The sequence below is a fragment of the Sus scrofa genome, chromosome 9, assembly GCF_054392235.1.
Source record: "Sus scrofa isolate SSC_HxYL_T2T_F1_AM1 chromosome 9, Sscrofa_HxYL_maternal_Yorkshire_Landrace_v2.0, whole genome shotgun sequence".
In the NCBI taxonomy this organism is placed as follows: domain Eukaryota; kingdom Metazoa; phylum Chordata; class Mammalia; order Artiodactyla; family Suidae; genus Sus; species Sus scrofa.
The window spans coordinates 41,978,304-42,001,234 of record NC_139391.1 but is presented as its reverse complement, the minus strand read 5'-3'; the positions used below and the strand labels follow the sequence as shown (position 1 = coordinate 42,001,234).

The following is a 22,931-nucleotide window of genomic DNA, read 5'->3' as shown; positions in this document are numbered from 1 at the left end:
AAAGGTAAGCCAGAGTCATTCTCTGGGGGTGGGGGTGGGGGCATTGGGGTACCCAAATGCAGATGTTTCAGGAGAAGCTGTGACCTTCCTTCCTTCTGGGTGGAGGTAGATGGCAGGGGTTTGGGAGAGCCCTGTTCCCACAGATTTGGTGGCTTCCGTGTGGCCTGGTGACTGGTGCTGGCTCCTGGGGGTCATGTGCAAAAAGGATGCGCAGGCCTGACCCCCTCCCCCCCACCTGCTTATAATAACAGCTGGCTTTGGCCTTCTCAGTGCAGCCTGGACTGGCCTGTTAGTGTCCTTCAGGGCAAGATCTCTAGAAATCGTAAGCAGGGTAGCATGTTGCAATGTGAACGTCCTATGATGTCAAATACTTGGAAACGGACCCATACTGTGTTATGTATCACCAAGTAAATAAAAATATGGAAGTTCCCGCTGTGGCTCAGCAGAAAGGAACCGGACTGGGATCCATGAGGATGCAGGTTCGATCCCTGGCCTCACTCAGCGGGTTAAGGGTCCCACGTTGCCGTGAGCTGTGGTGTAGGTCACAGACGTGCCTCAGATCCCATGTCTCTGGCTCTGGTGTAGGTCGTCAGCTACAGCTCTGATTAGACCCCTAGCCTGGGAACCTCCATATGTTGCAGGTGTGGCCCTAAAAAGCGAAAAACAAAAGTGATTGTGCATGGGGAGATCCCCCTTGTGGAAAGCTGCAATGTCCACACTCAGTCATTCCAGGAAGAGAGAGGTCTTGGGCTGAGAACAGAGGACTAGAGAAAGGGGCCTCAGATGGGGGTGAGGAGGGAACTCCTTCTCTCTTCAAGGCAGGAGAAGGAAACTTTTTCTACAAAGATCCAAATAGGTATTTTAGGCTTTGGCGGCCATATGTAGAGTTGCCGTTGGAATTACTCGCCATTGCAGCACGAAAACCACCACAGATGGCATGTGAATGAATGGCCACGGCTGTGTCCCAGTAAACCTTTACAAAACGGGCAGCCATCTGGGTCTGGCTCCTGGGCCGTAGTCCGTCAGTCTCTGTGTTAGGGTCTCATGATGTTGGGCATGGGCACCAGAGGCTGGAGACATGCCCTGGGAGGCACACCAGCTCCTCGGAGATGCTTGGCCAAGAGCTTTGCCAACAGGTGGCCTTCCACCTCTCTAGGGAGGTGGGCTCGAAGACACCTGTTTCTACTGGCAGCTGTATCGCAGTGCCTGTTATCTCTCTCGCTAACCCCTCTTCAGGGAAAAGTCACAGCCTGGGCTCAGGTGTGGTGAGAGAAATAAAAGAAGGGCCAACTCCCTTTGGGGGACTAAGGGGCAAAAGTGACAGCTGTTCTCTGACCTCAGTGGACCCCAGAGGAGGACAGGGTCGCCAGAGGGAAGGCAAGAACTGAAGAGCAGGAGAAGCTTGTTCCTAGGAGAGAAGAAGGCATCGGGGCCTTCAGGAAATGAATAGTGAAAAACTGCAGACTCTTCGCTGTAGGTGTGTGTGGGCTCAGGCCATTGTAACCAGGACGTTCAAGGAAAAGAAGGACTTATTTTTATTTTATTTTATCTATGTATTTATTTATTTTTTAATTATTATTTCCCCAACAGGTCTTCTTTTATAACTGCAGGCAACAAAGACTGGACATGCCAGCTGGTCATCTTGGAGTCCTCATGACACCAGCACAGGTGGGGAGCACAGAGTAGGGGGTCAACCAATGGCTCCTAGGCAGGTTGACCACTCCAGCCCTGTCCTAGGTGAACCATCATGCCCCATGCAATGGCCTCTACTCAGCACAATGACCGCGGCAGTTAGAACCAAGGCTGAAGTCAGCAGGGCAGGTCAGGGGCATTGCTTTAATGGCGATCGCCTGGTATCATACACATGGGCTCAGTTTCCGCCCCACCAAGGAGAAAAGCCCTTCATTGTTGGCCATGGTGGAAGAATAACTTTGGGAGATCACTTCGAAGTGTTCGATGGTATAGCCAGCCTCTCTCACGGCAGCCTCCACGGCCTCCCGGCCCAGACAGAGGCTGGAGAACCTCTGCTCCCCAATCATGTAGTAGCTGCTCTTCAGGGCGTCCACGAGCACCAGGAAGCCCCCCGGCTTCAGCAGGCTGCGCAGGTTCCCGAGGGCAGTGCGGTAGGTGGGCAGGTCCGGGCAGGCAGCATGGAGGCACAGTGTGCTGAGCAGACAGTCAGCCGGAGGCAGGGGGACGGCACCCAGTGGCCAGCTCTGCGTGACGTCACACTTCAGGACCCGCTTGACCGCCCGCCTCAGCTTCTCCTCCTTTTCCGTTCCCTTGACTCTGAAACACACAAGCGGATAAACATGGCTTGCTCCTCCATTCATGTGGACTCCAGGCCTCTTTGGTCAGGAATGAAAACGAGGAGTTCCCTGGCGGCTCAGTGGGTTAAGGACCTGGTATTGTCACTGCTGTGGCTCAGGTTCAAACCCTGCCCCTGGAACTTTGGCATGCTAAGGCATGGCCAAAAAAAATTTTTTTTTTTTTTTTTTTGCTTTTTAGGGCTGCACCCATGCCATTAGGAAGTTCCGGGGCTAGGGGTCCAACTGGAGCTGCAGCTGCTGGCCTACACCACAGCCACAGCAATGCAGGATCCTTAACCCACTAAGCGAGGCCAGGGATTGAACCCTCATCCTCATGGATGCTAGTTGGGTTCATTACCACTGAGTCACAACAGCAACTCCAAAAAAACTTTTTTTAAAAGAGGAGTGAAAATGGCAGTGCTGTTCAAATGTTATGTATACCCCTTAGGACCATCCCTGTTATAAAAACAGAGAAAGAGGAAACAAGAGACCATTTTGGTGTCTGAATGTGACCATATTATCTTGTACTGGGTTAAATCTTTCTGTAAAGTAAATAATAATCTGGAAAGAATAATAAAACATCTAACTGCCTGCTTCTACAATGGACTGCCCCCATGAACTTTTCTTCCTTTGTGACTTAGCATAGTGCCTGCATCACTTATTATTATTACTGTTGTTGTTGTTGTTACGTTTGTGCCCTCTGCCAAACCATAAAGTAGTGGCTGTTTCCCCCACACGTATCAGGTAATAAGGGGTTTAAATGCTGAAAGAGTATGTTTGTAGCTGCCAGTCTATTGGAGGGGGTGTGACCTATAGACATTTGTAGAAACTGTTGATCACTATCACACGATGGTGCCCAGGGCCCCTCTACAGAGAAGAAATCTCCTGGTTTCCAGTCTCAGGCTCCAAAAGATACTGCAGATAGGGAGCATGTTTCCTGATGGAGGCAGTTGTCTCAGTAGCCTCACTAGGAATCCTACCCTTTTCTGCCAAATCAGTAGAGTTCCTTGACAGAAAATCTGTAAATGAAAGGAGGAGAGAAGGCAAGAGCAGGAGATCCAGGTCCTCAAATCTTCTTGGAATTTATTAGAGGAGGGGTGAAGGAACAAACTAACCAATAAACAAAATTCAATAAACGCACAGAGGGCACAAGACACTGGAGAAAGGGAAGGGACAATGGAGAAGAAGTAGCAGAAAACCAGAGAGGTGAGAGAAGGAGAAGAAATGCAGAGTGTGTCAAGTGCCCAGAAGGCCACTGAGCCCAGATAGTAGGAGTGATGATTGGGTATCCAGCCTTTTGAGGAGGTTAATCAACAAAGCACCAGGGGTGCAAAGCCAGGCTTACATGCAGGGAACACACAGTCACTGGCTCCGGGAGAACTGCTGGGGCAGCAAAGCTTGACGGAGAGAACAGAGGATGGCCCAGCATCAGAGCAAGTGAGAAAGACTCATGCTGGGACCATTTCTGGTCATGAGGTAAAATAGATGGTTTAAATTAAACTTGGAGATTGACCTCCAGGTAGACTGTTTTGACATCCTATTTAAATATTCAGTTAAAATCTTAAGCCTGGTATGTATCATCAGTTCTTTACAAGCATCCTTTGGTTGTGTTGGAACGATGTTAAATTTTCCATTTAAGAAGCTTAACAATAAGCATAGGAAAAGATGCTCAATGTTGTTGCCATCAAAGAAGCAAAAATCAAACCACAAGATAGCACTTCACCACTGCTAGGATGGTTATAATAAAAAAAGACAGATAATTATTAAATGTTGCCAAAGATGTGGGGAAACTGGAACCCACATATGCTGCTGGTGAAATGGTAAAATGTCCAGCTACTTTGGAAAACAGTCTGGATGTTTAAAAAAAAAAAAACTTGTTGTTTTTTTAGTCTTTTTTTTTAGGGCTGTACCTGTGGCATATGGATGTTCCCAGGCTAGGGGTCCAATCGGAGCTGAAGCCACTGGCCTACACCCCAGCCATAGCAACACGGGATCTGAGCTGTGTCTGCCACCTACACCACAGCTCATGGCAAGGCTGGATCCTTAACCCATTACGTGAGGCCGGGGACCGAACCCATGTCCTCATGGATACCAGTCCGGTTCGTTAACCGCTGAGCCACAACGGGAAGGCCATAAAAATAAAAGTTTTAACTTGACCCAGGAATTCCACTCATAGGCATATACCCAAGAGAAATGAGAATATGATCACACAAAAACTTAGTACTTAGAGAAGCATTGTTTATAATGGCCAAAAGACAGAAACAACTCAAATGACCATCAGCTTATAAATAGATAAATAAAATGTGGTCTATTCATACAACAGAATATTATTCAGTAATAAAAAGGAATGGACAACTGATACAGGCGCCAACATGGAAGAACCTTGAAAACATGATGCTAAGTGAAGAAGCCAGATACAAAAGGCCACTTATTGTATGATTCCATTTATACGAAATATTGAGAAGAGGAAAATCTGTAGAGACCAAAAGCAGACCAGCAGTTACCAGGGGCTGAGAAGACTCGGGGAAAATTCGAGACTGCTAACAGGTATAGGGTTTCTTCTGATAGTCACAAAATATTCTAAAATTGTGCTAAGAGAGTTCCGTGGTGGCTCAGCCAGTTAAGGATCTGTCATTGTCACTGCTATGGGGCAGGTTCGATCCCTGGCCCCGGAACTTCCACAGGCAGGGGCTAAATAAATAAATATGAATAAAATTGTGCTGAGGATTGCACAGTTCTGTGACCATACTAAGAAGTAGTGCATTGCACACTTACATAGGTGAATTGTCATGTAAATTTTATCTCAGTAAGAAGTTTAGTAAGGTATTATTTTCAGGGAACCAACCAATAAACTGGGGTACAGGGAATGATAATTACCTTTGGTTGGTCCAGCTACTTTGAGAAACAGTCTGGATGTTCAAAAAAAAAAAAGTTGTGGTTTTTTTTTAGGGCTGTACCTGTGTCATATGGATGTTCCCAGGCTAGGGGTCCAATCGGAGCTGCAGCCGCTGGCCTACACCCCAGCCACAGCAATGTGGAATCTGAGCCGTGTCTGCCGCCTACACCACAGCTCACTGCAATGCCGGATCCTTAACCTGTCACCTATCAGGGATAGAAAGGGTAGTAGGGCGACCAATTTGTCCTGATTGGTCTGGACTTTTCTGGTTTTAGCACGGAAAACCCCACATCCTGGGAATTCATCTTGGCCCTGAGCAAACCAGGAAGGTCAGTCAATCTAAAAGTAGGGAAATCAGCTACAAAGCTGCCACCCCCCCTCACAGAATGTGGCTGATTTGATGGAACATTTTAAGAAAAAATATAATAGGAGTTCCTGCCATGGCTCAGTGGGTTAAGAATCTGACTGTAGTGGCTCACTGCTGTGGAGGCGTGGGTTCAATCCCCAGCCCAATGCGGTGGGTTAAAGGATCTGGCATTGCCACCGCTGCAGCATAGGTCACAGCTGCAGCTCGGATTCAGTCCCAGGCCCGCGAATTTCTGCATGCCACGGGTATAGCCACAAAAAAAAAAAGAATAAAATATAATAATTCCTCACTATGGAAGTCTGTGTGAAACATGGCTTTGAAGAGGTAAATTAATCTAGGAAAAAAAATTCAAATAACGTGTCTGCATATACGGATAACTCAAGTGTGTACAAAAAGCTAAAGAATTGACAGTGCAGTGTTCTTTCGAATATACCTAAAGACGGTGCTATGTATTGGGAAGATTATGGTAATGTGTATTTAAGTGATTACGTCAGGGGCAGGTTGGACTCTGTGCCCTATTGTGTATGAAGCTATTTTAAAAACACAAGTTGCCACAGAACCAGTACTTGCCAGTCCGATGATGATGGAAATTGTTCCCAAACTGTGTGTGAAGTCTGGAGAGCTCGCAGGGAGTGTGCCAATTTGACAGGGAAATTTGTTAGAAACACCCATGGTCCTGGACACCTGCTTGTCCTTGGACGCACTGCAAACATTGGTGAACTCAGTTGCCAAGGCAGCCGCTTAAAGATTACACCTCAGGGCTCCTCGGGGCGCGAGTCCACCTGCAGGGAAATGGACTCGCCTGGGGACACAGGCAATTACCGCTCAGCCTCACGTTTAGCTCAAGGAGTCGGTAATAAACACACAGCAGAAAAGTGTTATGCAGTTTTACAGAAAGCTAACAGCAGTGTGGCCATTTCTCTAGTTTTAAAGATCTACTCTTTCAAAGGAATCAATACGCCAAAAAAAAACACACACACACACACACACACAAAAAAAAAAAATTTAAAAAGGGCAGCCATTTCCTGGGTAAATATGCTGCCTATAAAAGCCTGAAGGAATGGGGAAGGGGGAGAGAGGGAGCAAGAAAAGGATGAAGAGTAGGACTCCTGGGAAGCTCACTTTGTCAGAATGTCTTTGCGGACCCCAGGTAATGATCCCCAGATTGGGAGCGGGTTCCTCCCGCCCTGTCTCTGCAAGGCAGGTGGTGAATCTGAATTCCCCGACAAGCTTTTTTTGATTACACTTCCCTCCCCAAGCCTGGTCCCCGGAGGTTCCAGCAGGGCCTCCTGAGGGAGAGCCATCAAAACGCGTAAAGGAAATAAAAAGCTAAATAAGCTTGGATGCCAACGTGCGAATTGTCAGAGCAAGGACTAAGCGCTGGTTAACCTCTGGTCTGGGCCACCGCTGAAAGACATCCTAGGAGGCAGCGTCTGGAAAGCCGAATGCTTGCAGTCGCTTATTTTATAAATATTTCTTGAACTTTCGTTGTGTGCCAAGAAGGGCGCTGGGTGGTGGGGACCCCAAGGGGAGCAGATGAGAAACCAATCTTATCCTCATGGAGATTACTGTCTGGCGGGGAGGAAGAAGTAATCCATAATAAGACTGTCCACAAAAATGAAAAATTAAAGCTGTGATAAATGCCAGCCAGGAGGGGCACATGGCACTGAGAGAGGAGTGTCGGGAGGCTTGACTCAGTCTAGAGAATCAGGGAAAGGAGTCAGGGGAGCAGAGATACAGAGGATAGATAAGCAGGCGTGAAGGGGGCCAAAGAGCAGGGAAGCAGCACTCCGGGAAGTGGAAACTGGCAAGTGCAAAGGCCATGTGGTTGGAGGAAACGTGGAGGAGGATGCCGGTGCTGGGTCTCAGAAAACAGAGCAGAGCCTGGCAGAAAGTGCGGCAAAAAGGTGAGCTCCCAGGTGATATGGACGCTGCTAGTCTGGGGACCACAAAGCAGGTGCCAGACTAGACAGGGCTTCATGGACCATGTTAAGAATTTTGCTTTTCATCCTAAAAGCCATGGGGAGATGTTAGGGGGTGCTAAGGAAGGAAGTAATGTGATCAGACTTGCATTTTTTAAGGCCCACACCCACAGCATTCTGAAGTTCCCAGGCCAGCAATTGAACCTGCGCCACAAAGGTGACAATGCCAGACCCTTAACCCACTAGGCCACCAGGGAACTCCCAGACTTATATTCTGAGGCAATCAATTGGGGGCAAGAGTGGAGGTGGGAGGCCAGTTAGAAAGGAGAGGATGGTAGCTGGGACCAAGAAAACAGCTGGCATGGAAAATACTGGAAGAAATATACTGGTGTGAAAGGAAGGAAGCAAAGTGGACAGAACCTGGTGTTGGTCATGGAACACGACTGAGAGGGAGGTGACAAGACTGGCTTCCAGGCCTCTGGCTTCTCCAATTAATTGTGTGACAGTGCCATTCAAGGAAAGAAGAATACCAGACATGGAGCAGATTTGGGGAAGGTCCTAGCTCTATTTTGGGCACATTGAGCTTGAGATGCTTTGAGACACCCAAGTAGAAATGTTTACAGTTTGAAAGAAATGGCCAGTTGAAGGTTTTTCCGGCTGTCCTGTTCATTCTCCCCAAGAGATAATACAGTGAGAGCCCCTTTTCAAGACAGAAGGCAGCTTACTAAAAGGTAGAAGCTTTGTCTAGGTGTCCCTGAGACAATCATCATGACCATTAAGATCCTGATTTTGAGAAAGAATGTCAGTCTTTCATAAGACAGGAAAAGACCCAGATGCTTTGGCATAGAGGCAGGTCACTAGCTCATGGAGCAAATTTGGCAAAACTGTGTCTATTGAGGGCAATAGATGAATTTTTTTCTGGCCACGCCCTTGGCTTATGGAAGTTCCTGGGCCAGGGATCAAACCTCACCACAGCCGCCACCTGAGCTGCTGCAGGGACAACGCTGGATCCTTAAGCCGCTGCGCCACAGGAGAACTCCATCTTTTGAAACAGATACAAAAGATCTTTGTATGACGAGCACTTACTTCAGAGAAGCTCCACCTCTTCAGGCTCACTGTCAAGTACAGTGAGGTAAGCAGAGGAGCCGCTCTTACATAGAGGCAGCCAGGAGGCGCTCCAGCTTCCCCCGACCCCTCCTGGCTGCCCTGAGGGCCAAGGAGTACCTGCAGGGCACACCTGTAATTCATCCCTACCCACCAGCGTGTCCTGGCATGACTGTTGGGAAACTCTGTTCCAGACATAGGTCCTCGGTAAATGTGTAAAATGCACGCAGTCCCCTGCAGATGTCATTAAAATGCAGATTCTGATTCTGTAGGTAAGCCTGAGAGTCTGCATGCCTAACAAGTTTCCAGATGATATGGAAGCTGCTAGACTGGGGACCACAAGGCAACAGGTTCCAAGTTCCAGGAGCCAGAGGTTAATGAATGCCGTTCCTAGGATGTCTTAAGGCAAAGGCTGATTTCCCTTGGCTCATGCTTGAGTTGTTAGTTATAGCTTCGTCTTTGACTTTCTGACTTGATAAATGAAGAGTGTGAGGCAAGAATTTGGTGCCAGTGTCTTACAGCTTTTCGGAGAATTGTGAAGATGCGTGGTGTCTAGATGTCTGTGTCACTCTCCCAAGGCAGAGGAACAGGAGTCTGCTCCAATTGTCTTTGGCAGCAGTCAGCGCAAGAAATAGCTTCAGATAAAGAAGAAATAATCTCAGGGGAAATAGGTTGTGGGTTGATAGAGGCACTTGAAGATGCAAGAAAGACCTAAGTTGAATGGGATCACTATCATCCCCGAAATAGTTTAAGCCACAGGATCTGGTAGGAGGATAAAGGTGAGAATGCAGAATTTTACTGCCCCCAATACAGTTCCTTAGTCTAACTGAGTGATTGGGAAGGGACAGTGACTTTGGAGCCAATTGTTACAAGCCGATGATTCCGGCTTAAGATAAGTAATGGTTTTAGTATCCTGCCAGATTTTAAGGGTTCGTTTCTGAAGGAGATGGAAAGGTTTGTAATAGCTAGGGAAATTGAGAACAAAGTTCTAAAAGGCTTCTTGACACATGATTCGGACTTTGGAAAGATGTGTTGTCTGATAATGGCTAAGAACTTTTTTTATAAGCTTTCCCTGAAATTCTATAAACCCTGGGAAATTCCTTATTTATTTAATACTCTTGGATATTGTCTGAGTCCTCATAGCTACAGTTTTTTTCTAGTTAATATCAATTTCATTCTGTGAAATCACATTGTCAAGAAAAGAATTTGAAATTACTTTTATTTTGAAGACCGTATCTTCAGTCTGAAGGCAATAGCCAGCATAAAATTCCAAGTAAGGCATTTACAGGTTGAAATGGCATATGAAGGGTTCCAGTTGTGGCTCATGGGTTAAGGACTCGACATAGTGTCTATGAGGATGTAGGTTCGATCCCTGGCCACTCTCAGTGGGTTAAGGATCCCACTGAGCTGTGGTGTGGGTCACAGATATGGCTCAGATCCTGAGTTGCTGTGGCTGCGGCATAAGCCGGCAGCTACAGTTCCGATTCAACCCCTAGCCTGGGAACCTCTATATGCTGCGGGTGTGGCCCTAAAAAAGACAAAAGAAAAGAAAAGAAAAAAAAGAAAGATGGAGTTCCCCTTGTGGCTCAGTGCTAATGAACGATGCTAGTATCCATGAGGACACGGGCTTGATCCCTGGCCCTGCTCAGTGAGTTAAGGATCTGGCATTGCTATGAGCTGTGGTGTAGGGCATGGATGTGGCTGGGATTTCGAGTTGCTGTGGCTGTGGCATAGGTCAGCAGCGGCAGCTCCAGTTCAACCCCTAGCCAGGAACTTCAGGTTTGGCCCTGAAAAGCAAAAAATAAAAAAGAAAGAACGAAATGCTGAAAGAATTTCTCCAGGTGAAGAGAAATGATTCCAGATAGAAGCCTAGATCTGCAGAAAGGAATGAAGAATATTAGACAGGACAGATATATGGATAAATACAGAAGATTATACACACACACACATACATAATGCATGTATACATAATACATAATGCAAATATATATATTTGTTGAAAATTACAGACTGATATTAATATATTTAAAACTACTAAACTGTACACTTAAAAAAAGTTAAGATGATAAATTTTATATGTATTCTTTTAACCACAATTAAAAATAAAACAACAAAAACGAAAGCATTACTGACAGTTTAAAACAAAAATAATAACAACGTATTCTAGTGTTGTAGTATATATAGATTATATATAGGTAAATGTGTAAAATGCAAGTGCATAAGGGGCAGAAGAGTGAGTTAAAGGAATTACATCATTGTAATATATCATTATGAAATAATAGATATGTTAAAATATATAATTGCTAGAAAAATCTTATGCACACACACACTGCTTCCTCTGAGTTTCACCTTGGACTCTAAGGATAATTCCTGGTTCTGAAAAATGAACCGGCACCCAGGTACCCTCAGAAAGCCAGAAGGCCAACCCCAGTTTCTCTACCTGTTCCCTTCGAGCTCACACACATAGGTCACCACTGGGGACCAGTCAAAGGCCCCTGGCTCCTTCTTCAGCCACTTCTCCAGCTCCTGCAGGTTCTGGTCCGTGTAGTCGGTGGCAATGATCTCCTTGAAAGACTCACAAGCAGAGAGGAGCTGATAGATGGTGGGGCCAGAGCCGATGTCAATCAGGAGGTCCCCCTTCACACCATCTGGTTGAGAGGAGGGAAGGAGGAAGGGGTCGGGCGTTATCTGGTGGCAGAAAGAGCTGATCTGATCTGCCCTGTTTGCCAGGACTGTGCTGGGGACACCCAAGGAGAGCCCTGGAGACGACCATCCCCCTAGTCACCCCTCTTCCCTCCAAGTCTCTTTTTAAAATCTTTTTACTTTCCATTCCTCAATCCAGGGTGGAGCACCTTGCTGGGATATTTTTAGGTCTAGGAGAAGGGAGAAAAAGTCTGCTTCTGGTGAACCGAGCCTTGATCCAGAAAGACTGCCACACAGATGGTGTAAAAACTATTAAGGAATGCTTTAGGGCAAAGTTAAAGTTCCATTTATTTATTTTTCCACTGTAGTTGATATACAATGTTGTGTTAATTTCTGTGATATAGCAAAGTGATTCAGTTACATATATATATACACACATGTATACACACACACATATATATGTATATGGATTGTTTTCGACTATACCCTCAACATGCAAAAGTTTTCCGGCCAGGAATTGAACCTGCACCGCAGCAGTGAGAACACTGGATCCTTGACCCACTAAGCCACCAGGGAACCCCTACATTCTTTTCAAAAATATTCTTTCCTGTTACAGTTTATCATAGGACATTAAATATAGTTCTCTGTGCTATACAGTAGTAAAATTTTTTTTTTTTTTTTTTTTTTTTGTCTTTTCTAGGGTGGCACCTGCGGCATATGGAGGTTCCCAGGCTCGGGGTCCAATCGGAGCTGTAGCCTCTGGCCGATGCCATAGCCACAGCGACTCAAGATCCAAGCCACATCTGCAACCTACACCACAGCTCATGGCAACACCGGATCCTTAACCCACTGAGTGAGGCGTGGGATCGAACACGAAACCTCATGGTTTCTAGTCGGATTCGTTAACCACTGAGCCGCGATGGGAACTCCCGTAAAAATATTTTTAAATTGAGCCTTTATAGTGTCTTGCTCCAAAAAGCATCCAGTTCTTCATATGTTGGGAAGTCTCTCCCTCACGCTTTGAGTTAGAAACAGAATAAGTACTAGAATCTCCATTCCTTTTTTTTCAATTTTTATTAAAGTATAGTTGATTTACAATGTTGGTGCCCATTTCTGCTGTACAGCAAAGTGACCCAGTCAAAAATATATATACATTCCCTTTCTCATATTATCTTCCATCATGGTCTATCCCAAGAGACTGGATATAGTTCCCTGTGCTGTTAGGATCCCCATTTCTTTTTTTCTTTTTTTTTTTTTTTGTCTTTTTGCTATTTCTTTGGGCCGCTCCCGTGGCATATGGAGGTTCTCAGGCTAGGGGTCGAATCAGAGCTGTAGCCACTGGCCTACGCCAGAGCCACGCAACGTGGCATCCGAGCCGCGTCTGCAACCTACACCACAGCTCATGGCAACGCCAGATCCTTAACCCACTGAGCAAGGCAGGGACCGAACCCGCAACCTCATGGTTCCTAGTCAGATTCGTTAACCACTGCGCCACGACGGGAACTCCAGGATCCCTATTTCTTAAGTGAAGAGGCCGCCTAGTGGTCCAGCAAATCAATGCAGAACCAAGGCCAGAACTCCCACTTTCTGGCTTCCCTTTTGCATGATCAAGGAAGATAAGAGATATAAAACACCTTATCAACTGCAAAATATCCATCCCAGTGTAGTTTTTACCCTGGTTAAATGAATGGGTGCCCAAAGGGCCGCCAAATAATAATGACCAGACGCAAAACTGTCACGCCCTGAAATGCTAATATGACTCACAGTTAGAGGAGAGACACGCAGACCACAGACACACTTACCTAGGCAAAATATCTTGAAAAGGATTTTCAGAAGATGCCTAAGAATCTGGTCTTCTGCGGAGTGTTTGGCCCCAAAGTTGTAATATTTTTCTAGGTAATCCTGAGGGTTAAAATGGCTCAGATAAGCATCCTTGGAGGTGAAGCCAGATTCCATTGTGTCTCCCTCTTGAGTCCCCTGAGGTCCACTGCCCTCCTTTCCTCTCCACCAGAAGCAGAAACTCTTTGCCTGAGTCTCTGGCTTTCAGTAATTCCTCCATCAGTTGAGCCCATCGCTTAAATATAGATGCTTGGTTAAACACTAACCTAGAGAAATATACCAAAAGTGTTTTGGCTGTGCTGGGAAGTGATGAAATTTCTGGGGAAGGGAGCCTAGAAGAGGGGGAGGGGAGGGGGAGGGTTATGCGCTGTGTGCAATGCTGGGCCAAGGGGTGAAGTTCAGCTGCATAGGATTAGCAACAAGAAGACGTGCCTGGGCTCATCAGGGAAGTTATTTATCTTAGGGGAGAACCTCTAAGTTCGGAGAGACAGGCCAGCTCCCCACAGTACCATCATTCTTCTCCTTGCAGTGCTTCTCCCAGGAAAGAGAGTCACAAACAGTAGTTTAAATGTAAACATCTTGGAGTTCCCATCATGGCTCAGTGGTAACAAACCTGACTAGTATCCATGAGGTTTCGGGTTCGATCCCTGGCCTTGCTCAGTGGATTAAGGATCCGGTGTTGCTGTGAGCTGTGGTGTAGGTCACAGACGTGGCTCGGATTCCCCGTAGCTGTGGCTGCCCACCTACAGCTCATTCGACCTCTAGCCTGGAAACTTCCATATGCTGTGGATTCAGCCTTAAAAAGACCAAAAAATTTAAAAAAAATAAATAAAAATAAACAGCTTAAAGAAAGAAAAGAAGGGAAAGATGAGGAGAGGAAATGGGTTCAGGGCTAAGAAATGTTGGCTAAAGAGGGAACCTCAGATGAAGTTTGGAAAGAGTAAAAGAGAAATTTTTATTTTATTTTATTTTTTTGTCTTTTCTAGGGCCGCACTCAAGGCATATGGAGGTTCCCAGGCTAGGGGTCTAATCAGAGCTGTAGCTGCCGGCCTACACCACAGCCACAGCAACACCAGATCCAAGCCGTGTCTGCGACCACAGCTCATGGCATTGCCAGATCCTTAACCTACTGAGCAAGGTCAGGGATCGAACTTGCGACCTCATGATTCCTAGTCAGATTCATTAACCACTGAGCCACGACGGAACTCTGCAATTTTTAAAAACTGATGAGGCTTTCTCCAGTGCCTAGGCCAGCCACAATCCTGTCACCCCCTCCTCCTGCTTCACATAGGACTTCATCCTGCTCTGCTCGGTGGCCCACGGGGCTCCGCCCCCACTGCCATTTCTCAGCCCCTGGGGTGCACCTCCCCCATCCCCCATCCTTTTTGTTTTAAAGCTTCATTGAAGACTAGTTGATTCACAGGTTGTGATAATTTATGCTGTACAACAAAGTGATTCTTGTACATGCATCCATTCTCCTCTGTTCCTTTTCCGCATAGAATATTGGGTAGAGTTCTGATCACAGAATCATGGGGAGAGGTCCCTGTGCTGCGCAGCAGGTCCCCACTGGCCAGTCATTCCATACACCTCCATGTGCACTGCCCATCCCAAACCCCAAGCCCATACTTCTCCCCACACTCGTTCCTGTCAGTCCACACCGGACTCTTCTTTCCAAGTGAACTTTAAGTTCTTGATGGCCTTTAAGAATTCCTTAAATTCCCTTTTCTGAACTCATATTGCCCTTAGAAGGAGTTTAACCAGCCAAGCACTTGATTTTGTACTTGTTCTTGGCTTTGTGTCAATTTTACTTCCCAAACTAAATTTTTATGTGTAGAATGCGCCAAACAACCAGCTCCTTTAGATCAAGGACTATGGCTCAGTTCACTTTCTATCCCCTCCTGCATGTCCCCAGGCGGAACACACAGTAAGTGTTCAAAACGCCCAGTGAGTAGTGGACTGTTGTCACAGTGCACCAAATACAATTGCAGTGAGTGCCTGGTATCCCATGGGTGGTGACTTGGTAAGGGCCCATTTGGTTACAGGCGTAGAAACTCAGTCAAAAAAGCTCAGGTTGGAGTTCCCGTCATGGCGCAGTGGTTAACGAATCCGACTAGGAACCATGAGGTCGCGGGTTCGGTCCCTGGCCTTGCTCAGTGGGTTAACGATCCGGTGTTGCCGTGAGCTGTGGTGTAGGTTGCAGACACGACTCGGATCCTGCGTTGCTGTGGCTCTGGTGTAGGCCGGTGGCTACAGCTCCAATTCGACCTGGGAACCTCCATATGCCATGGGAGCGGCCCAAAGAAATAGCAAAAAAGACCAAAGGAAAAAAAAAAAAACAAAAGGCAGTTAGGAGTTCCCACTGTGGCTCAGAAGTAATGAACCTGACTTGTATCCATGAGGATGAAGGTTAGATTCCTAGCCTCGGTCAGTGTGTTAAGGATCCAGCATTGCTGTGAGCTCTGGTGTGGGTCACAGATGAGGCTCATATCTGGTGTTGCTGTAGCTGTGGCATAGGCTGGCAGCTGTAGCTGCAACTCCAATTCGACACCTGGCCTGGGAACTACTATATGCCACAAGTGCGGCCCTAAGAAGCAAAGGAAAGAAAGAAAGAAAGAAAGAGGAAGGAAGGGAGAGAGAGAGAAAAAGAAAGAAAGAAAGGAAGGAAGGAAGAAAGAAAGAAAAAGAAAGAAAGAAAGAAAGAAAGAAAGAAAGAAAGAAAGAAAGAAAGAAAGAAAGAAAGAAAGAAAGAAAGAAAGAGGAAGGAAGGGAGAGAGAGAGAAAAAGAAAGAAAGAAAGAAAGAAAGAGAGAAAAAGAAAGAAAAAAGAAATGGGAGTTCCCCTTGTGGCTCATTGGGTTAAGAACCTGACTAGTATCCACAAGGATGCAGGTTCAATCCCTGGCCTTACTCAATGGTGTTGCCATGATGACTGTAGGTCACAGATGCAGATCTGATCCCATGTTGCAGTGGCTGTGGCTCAGGCCAGTGCTGCAGCTCTGATTTGACTCCTAGCCTGGGAACTTTCATATGCTGTAGATGTGGCCCTAAAAAGAAAAAAAGAAAAGAAAATATGTCCTTCTCATCTAGCCTGGGAGCTTGGTCCGCTGGTATTTCCTCTTCCCATGTGGTTAGCTGATAGAGTATTTGGCTCATTATCAGATCATAACCACATGAGAAAATAGTCTACAAAGGAGTTCCCACAGGAGTTCCCGTCATGGCACAGTGGTTAACAAATCCGACTAGGAACCATGAGGTTGCGGGTTCGGTCCCTGGCCTTGCTCAGTGGGTTAACCATTCGGCGTTGCCGTGAGCTGTGGTGTAGTTTGCAGATGCAGCTCGGATCTGGCGTTGCTGTGCCTGTGGCATAGGCCAGCAGCTGCAGCTCCAATTCAACCCCTAGCCTGGGAACCTCCATATGCCGCGGGAGCGGCCCAAGAAATAGCTAAAAAGACAAAAAAAAAGAAAAAAAGAAAATAGTCTACAACAATTAGCACACTGAAAATCAAGGTCGTAGGGAACTCTTTCTCAAAATACCATACCTAGATTCTAGAGGCTAGATCAGCTCTTTCTAAAATATATGTAACAAACCCAAAATGTAAACATTGCTTACATTTTTTAGAAAAAATATTCTATATTTTGATATATCAGTTGCCAGTAATATGTCTAACCAGCTCCCAAGTCATACACTGTTTCTGAAAACCACTGAAACTGCTTATTGCAGATTCAGATATATCATATTTTAAAATATTGCATTATAGACCATGTAATGTATATATTAAATATAACAGAAGAGAAAATTTGTAAATTTGTAAACTGAAAAATAGGTTGAAAGAAATTATTCAAAATGCAGCAGAGAGAGAGAAATAGAAAATATGGAAAGACAGTTGAGGCCTTGGAGTTCCCACTGCAGCTCAGCCAGTTAAGAACCCGATGTTGTCTCTGTGAGGATGCGAGTCCCCTCCCTGGCCTGGCTCAGGGATCCAGTGTTGCCATAAGCTGTGGTGTAGGTCACAGATACAGCTCAGATCCAGTATTCCTGTGGCTATGGCTCAGGCCGGCAGCTGCAACTCTGAATTGACCCCTGGCCCAGGAATCTCCATATGCCCCAGGTGTGGCTGTAAAAAGGAAAAAAAAAAAAAAGAAGAAGCCAGAAAACAGGGGAAAAATATTGTCACTGGGCTAAAACAGAGTACCTGTCAGATTAGAATTCGAGAACCACAAAAAGTCTTTCAAGAATTTAAACAAGGAATATCTATCCTGGCTCAGTGGTAACAAACCCGATTAGTATCCATGATAGTAGCGAGGCTGGTTCGATCCCTGGCCTTGTTCAGTGGGTTAAGGATCAGGCCTTGCCATGATCTGCCAAGGTCACAGACTTGGCTCAGAACCCAAGTTGCTGTGGCCTGTGGCTGTGGTATGGACCAACAGCTGTAGCTCTAATTGGACGACCCCTCGCTTAGAAACTTCCATATGCCTCATGTGTGGCCCTAAAAACAACCAAAAAAAAAAAAAAAAAAAAGATTTTAATGAAATAAAGACATTTTTAGACCAAAAAAAAAAAAAAAAGGAAGTTTGCCACTAGCAGGTCCTCTCAAGTGAAAATCTTTAAATAACATATTTTAGACCAGACGGAAGGTCTGAGATTCAAGAAAGAATGAAGAACAAGCAGGGATGCTAATTCGTGGGTCATTCTAACAAACATATAAAAAAATAATGTCATATGTGATTATACACAAGCAATGAGAAAAGCCTCATGGCAGATGCTACAGATGACCTTTAAAAGATTTTAACAAGATACTGTGAATAACTATGCCAATATTCTGAAAGTTCGGATTTACAAATTCCAAAGTAAATATACAATACATTTAAAACCTGAATGGACCTATAACCATCAATGAACTTAAACTGAAAAATTTACCCCCACAAAACCTTCAGGGCTGATGGCTTCAGAAATAAATTCTACCATGTATTCAAGGAACGGATAATTCTAATCTTCCACGAACTCAGAGAATAGAAGAGAAAAACACTCTCAACTAATTTAAGTTTAGCAAAACCATAATACCAAGGTTATTTATGAGAAAGAATAATGACCAACTAAAATTACTCATTAACACAAATACAAAAAATCCATACAAATTATTGTCTTGTCAATAAAATAGCAAATACTTACATGACACTTAACTGTGTTCTAGGCACAGGTTTAAGCATTTGGGACATATTGCAAACTTTACAATAGTCCTGTGATTTAGGTGCTATTATTCTCCTCATTTCAGCATTTGAAGAGATGGAGAACCAGAAAGGTTAAGTAGCTTGCCCAGGTCACTCCCAGATAGTGGTAGAGTCAAATTTCAGATCTAAGCAGTCAAACACCCATTCTTTTAGTAGTTACACTGTTACTCATTTCCCAAAAGCAAGGCAATTTAACAGTCAAACATCAATTAATGTAAATCATTATATTTACATATTAAAGGAAAAATAACATCTGATCTGTTCAACAGAGGTAGAGAGGGGGAAAAAAAAAAAAAACTCAAACTCAACATCCATTCACAATAAAACAGCTCTTGGCAAATTGGAAATAAAATGCAACTTACTTTTTCGGTCTTTTCTAGGGCCACACCTTCGGCATGTGGAGGTTCCCAGGCTAGGGGTCCAGTCAGAGCTGTAGCTGCAGGCCTAAACCACAGCAACAGCAATTCGGGATCCACCCTTGTCTGAGACCCACACCAGAGCTCACAGCAACGCTGGATCCTTAACCCACTGAGCGAGGCCAGGGATGGAACCTGCAACCTCATCTTTCCTAGTCAGATTCATTAACCACTGAGCCACGACGGGAACTCTGTGGGTTTTTTTTTTTTTTTTTTTTTAACTTTCTTAATGTGATAAGGATTATATACAAAAACTTCCACAAACATCACACTGACACATTTAAAATCTTTCCCTTTGACTTGAAAACAGATAAGAATGCTAACGATTACCAGTTTTATTCGACATTCAACTCGGGGTCTTGGAAAGCACAGTGGGTAAGAAGAAAAATAAATTAAATGTACAAAGATTGGACAGAAGAAAGATGAAACTATTATTATCAGCAGATAATGATGATATATAGAGAAAATGAAAAATAATCTACAAATAAATTACTGAAATTAATACAAGAGTTTAGCAAAGTTTCTAGATACAAAATCAATATAAAAAATTAAATTCATTTCTAACCAGCAGCAGTTATAAAATGAAATTTAAAACAGACTTCATTCACAAGGGCATTAAAAAATGGAAAGTACCTAGGAATAAATCCAACAAAATATGTACAAGACATTAATGGAGAAGATTATAAAATTTTATTGAAAGACATTAAAGAAGACCTAAATAAATGGAGAAATATCCCACTTTGTGGATTGGAGGACTCAACATTGTAAAGATGTCATTTCTCTTCAAATTGATTTATAGACTCAGTAAAATCCCAATTAAAATCCCAATAGGTTTTTGTTGGAACTTGACAAGCCAGCTCTAAAATTTATATGACAGCACCAAGGGCCAAGAGTAGCTACTCCTGAAGAAGAAAAATAAAGTAGGAGGACTTGCTCTACCAGAATATAATACTTATTATAAAGCTGTAGTAATTAAGACAGTGTGGTATTGGGACAAGGATTGACAAATAGACCCATGAAACAAAGTAGAGACCCATAGAGACACCTACGCCTCTATGAACATTTGATATATGACAGAGTTGACATCCTAGGTCAATGGAGAAAAAGGCAGACTTTTCAATAAATAGTTCTGGCATCAATGAGTATTCATGGGGAGAAAGTGGAATTAGAACCTCTCTTGACAGTACAGTACACAGAAATTGATTCGGGTGGATTAAAAAGCCTCACGAGGTATCTTAGAAAACTATACATAGAACTACCATATGACCCAGCAATCCCACTCTTGGGCACATATCCGGACAAAATTCTACTTAAAAAAGACACATGCACCCTCATGTTCATTGCAGCACTATTCCCAATAGCCAAGACATGGAAACAACCCAAATGTCCACTGATAGATGACTGGATCAGGAAGATGTGGTATACATATACAATGGAATACTACTCAGACATAAAAAAGAACAAAATAATGCCATTTGCTGCAACATGGATGGAATTAGAGACTCTCAGCCTGAGTGAAATAAGTCAGAAAAAGAAAGACAAATACCATATGGTATCACATATCTGGAATCTAATATATGGCACAAAGGAAATTTTCCACAGAAAAGAAAATCATGGACTTGGAAAATAGACTTGTGGAGTGGGAGGAACTGGGAGCTTGGGGTAAATAGATGCAGAATGTTGCCTTTGGGATGGATTAGCAATGGGATCCTGCTGTGTCGCCCTGGGAACTCTGTCTAGTCAATTATGGTGGAACATGAAATGTGAGAAAAAAGAATGTATACATGTATTTGTGTAACTGGGTCACCATGCTGTACAGTAGAAAAAATACATATATAAATAAATGATAAAAAAATAAAAAGTAAAAAACCTCATAAATATATATAGATCTTTAAAGTTTAGAAGGTAATATATAAGGATATCTTTATGACATTAAGGGTCCAGAAGAGTTTCTTAAACCAGATACAAAAGCCAGTCACAGTTCATGAAAGATCTATTGGTTTGAATATATCACAATTAAAAACGTCTCTTCAACCGAAGTCTTCATTAAGAGAGTGAGAGACGGATCAGAGTAGGAAAAGATACTAACTACAACAGTTAAAGTGACAGAGGACTTGGAATCAGAATTAATAAAGAACTTCCATGAATCAAAACAAAAATAAAGAACGACAGAGAAGATTTGAACAGACCCTTTATAAGAAAGGAAATCCAGGGAGTTCCTGTCGTGGCACAGCGGAAATGAATCCGACTAGGAACCATGAGTTTGGGGGTTCGATCCCTGGCCTCGCTCTGTGGGTTAAGGATCTAGCATTGCCGTGAGCTGTGGTGTAGGTCACAGACACGACTTGGATCTGGCATGGCTGTGGCTGTGGTATAGGCCGGCAGCTGGAGCTCCCATTAGACCCCTAGCCTGGGAACCTCGGTATGCCGCAGGTACGGACCTAAAAAGACAAGACAAAAAGAATAAATAAGAAGAAAGGAAATCCAAATGGCCACTAAACCTATGAAAAGATATTTAATCTCATCAGTAAAATGCAAATTAAACCACAGGAGATACACTTATACAGCTACCAAATGGCAAAAATTACATCTGACCAGCACCAACGACATGGATCAACAGATATTCTCTGATAAAAGGTATAAATTGGTGCACCATTTTGGAAAACAGGTTGGCATTTACTGGTAGACTTGAGTTTGTGCCTATACTCCATGCCCAGCAAATGCACCACCTGGGACATATGTACAGAAAATCTTACACAGACACAGAAAGGCTTAGAAGCATTGTCTGAAATAGCCCCCAACTGGAAGCAACGAAAATGTTTGGCAACATAGAATAAATAAATCAATTGGAGTGAATATGAACCAATTACAGCTAAAGGCATCAGCAAGGACGCTTCTCCAAATGGAGAGTGAAAGAAGCAAGTCATAAGAAGACCTATGCTTTTATTCCGTTTATATGAAGTTCAAAACAGGCAAGAGTAAACAACATTACTGAGTGATGCAGAATTACGGAAGTGGTGCACTGTAAGAAAAACAGTGAAATGATTACTTCAGACCACAGGATAGTGGTTGCCTCTGGAGGGAAAGGAAGGGATTTTGCTCAGGTAGGAGGAGATCCTGCATGTTCTTTTATTTTTTATTTTTTGTATTTTTATGTCTGCACCTGCGGGCTTGTGGAAGTTCCTGGGGCCAGGAGTCACATCAGAGCTGCAGCTGAGGCCTATGCCACAGCCACAGCAACACCAGATCCAAGCCACATCTGTGACCTGTGTTGCTGCTTGCAGCAGTGCCAGATCCTTAACCCACTGAGGGAGGCCAGGGATGGAACCCGCATCCTCACCAAGACTACGTCAGGTCCTGTGAAGGACCACTGAGTCACAACAGGAACTCCCCTGCATATTCCATGTCTTGACCTGGGAGTGGGTGATTTTATATTAATCTTTATACTGTACGTAAATGTTTTCTGAAGTTTTTCTATGTATGTTGTACCTCACAATGAAAAAAAACACCTGCATGTGTGGACGCAGAGACACTTTTAAAAACAAGCACAGGAGTTCCCGTCGTGGCGCAGTGGTTAACGAATCCGACTAGGAACCATGAGGTTGCGGGTTCGGTCCCTGCCCTTGCTCAGTGGGTTAATGATCCGGCGTTGCCGTGAGCTGTGGTGTAGGTTGCAGACGCGGCTCGGATCCTGCGTTGCTGTGGCTCTGGCGTAGGTCGGTGGCTACAGCTCCGATGTGACCCCTAGCCTGGGAACCTCCATATGCCGCGGGAGCGGCCCAAGAAATAGCAACAACAACAACAAAAGACAAAAAAAAAAACAAAAACAAAAACAAAAAAAAACAAGCACAGATTTTGAAATCAAGAGTCCTTGATCATATAGGTTTTCCCAAGATTCCTCTGTGAGGCCGGCCCCTGCCCTGTGAGTCTCTTTTTACGCAATTTTATCCAAAGGGGTTAAATCACTCAAAGGCACTAAAGGATAAAGGACAGTCTCAACAAAAACAGGGCAAGGATGGCGGGGCACATTGCAGAAACTGCCACTCGAGCTTCCCTCCAAGCTTTTCTTTCCAATTCTGGAAGAAGTCCTTCTATGCTTCAGACATCAAGGCTTCCATTAGATCAGAGCGTCCAGAGGCCCCAGAGATGATTCAGACCCCACTGGCAGGCAGGAGTCATCTCTCCTTCTGCAGTCGGTGGCTTCTGC

General features: G+C 44.5%; 1 protein-coding gene across 1 annotated transcript; it reads right to left on the bottom strand.

Moving 5' to 3' along the window:
- Nucleotides 1-1,856: 1,856 nt before the first annotated feature.
- NNMT (nicotinamide N-methyltransferase) lies at nt 1,857-13,197 on the bottom strand. Its single transcript, NM_001123146.1, is given in 3 exon segments — nt 1,857-2,289; nt 11,039-11,246; nt 13,044-13,197. Coding segments are annotated over 3 exon segments (795 nt in total).
- Nucleotides 13,198-22,931: the final 9,734 nt, after the last annotated feature.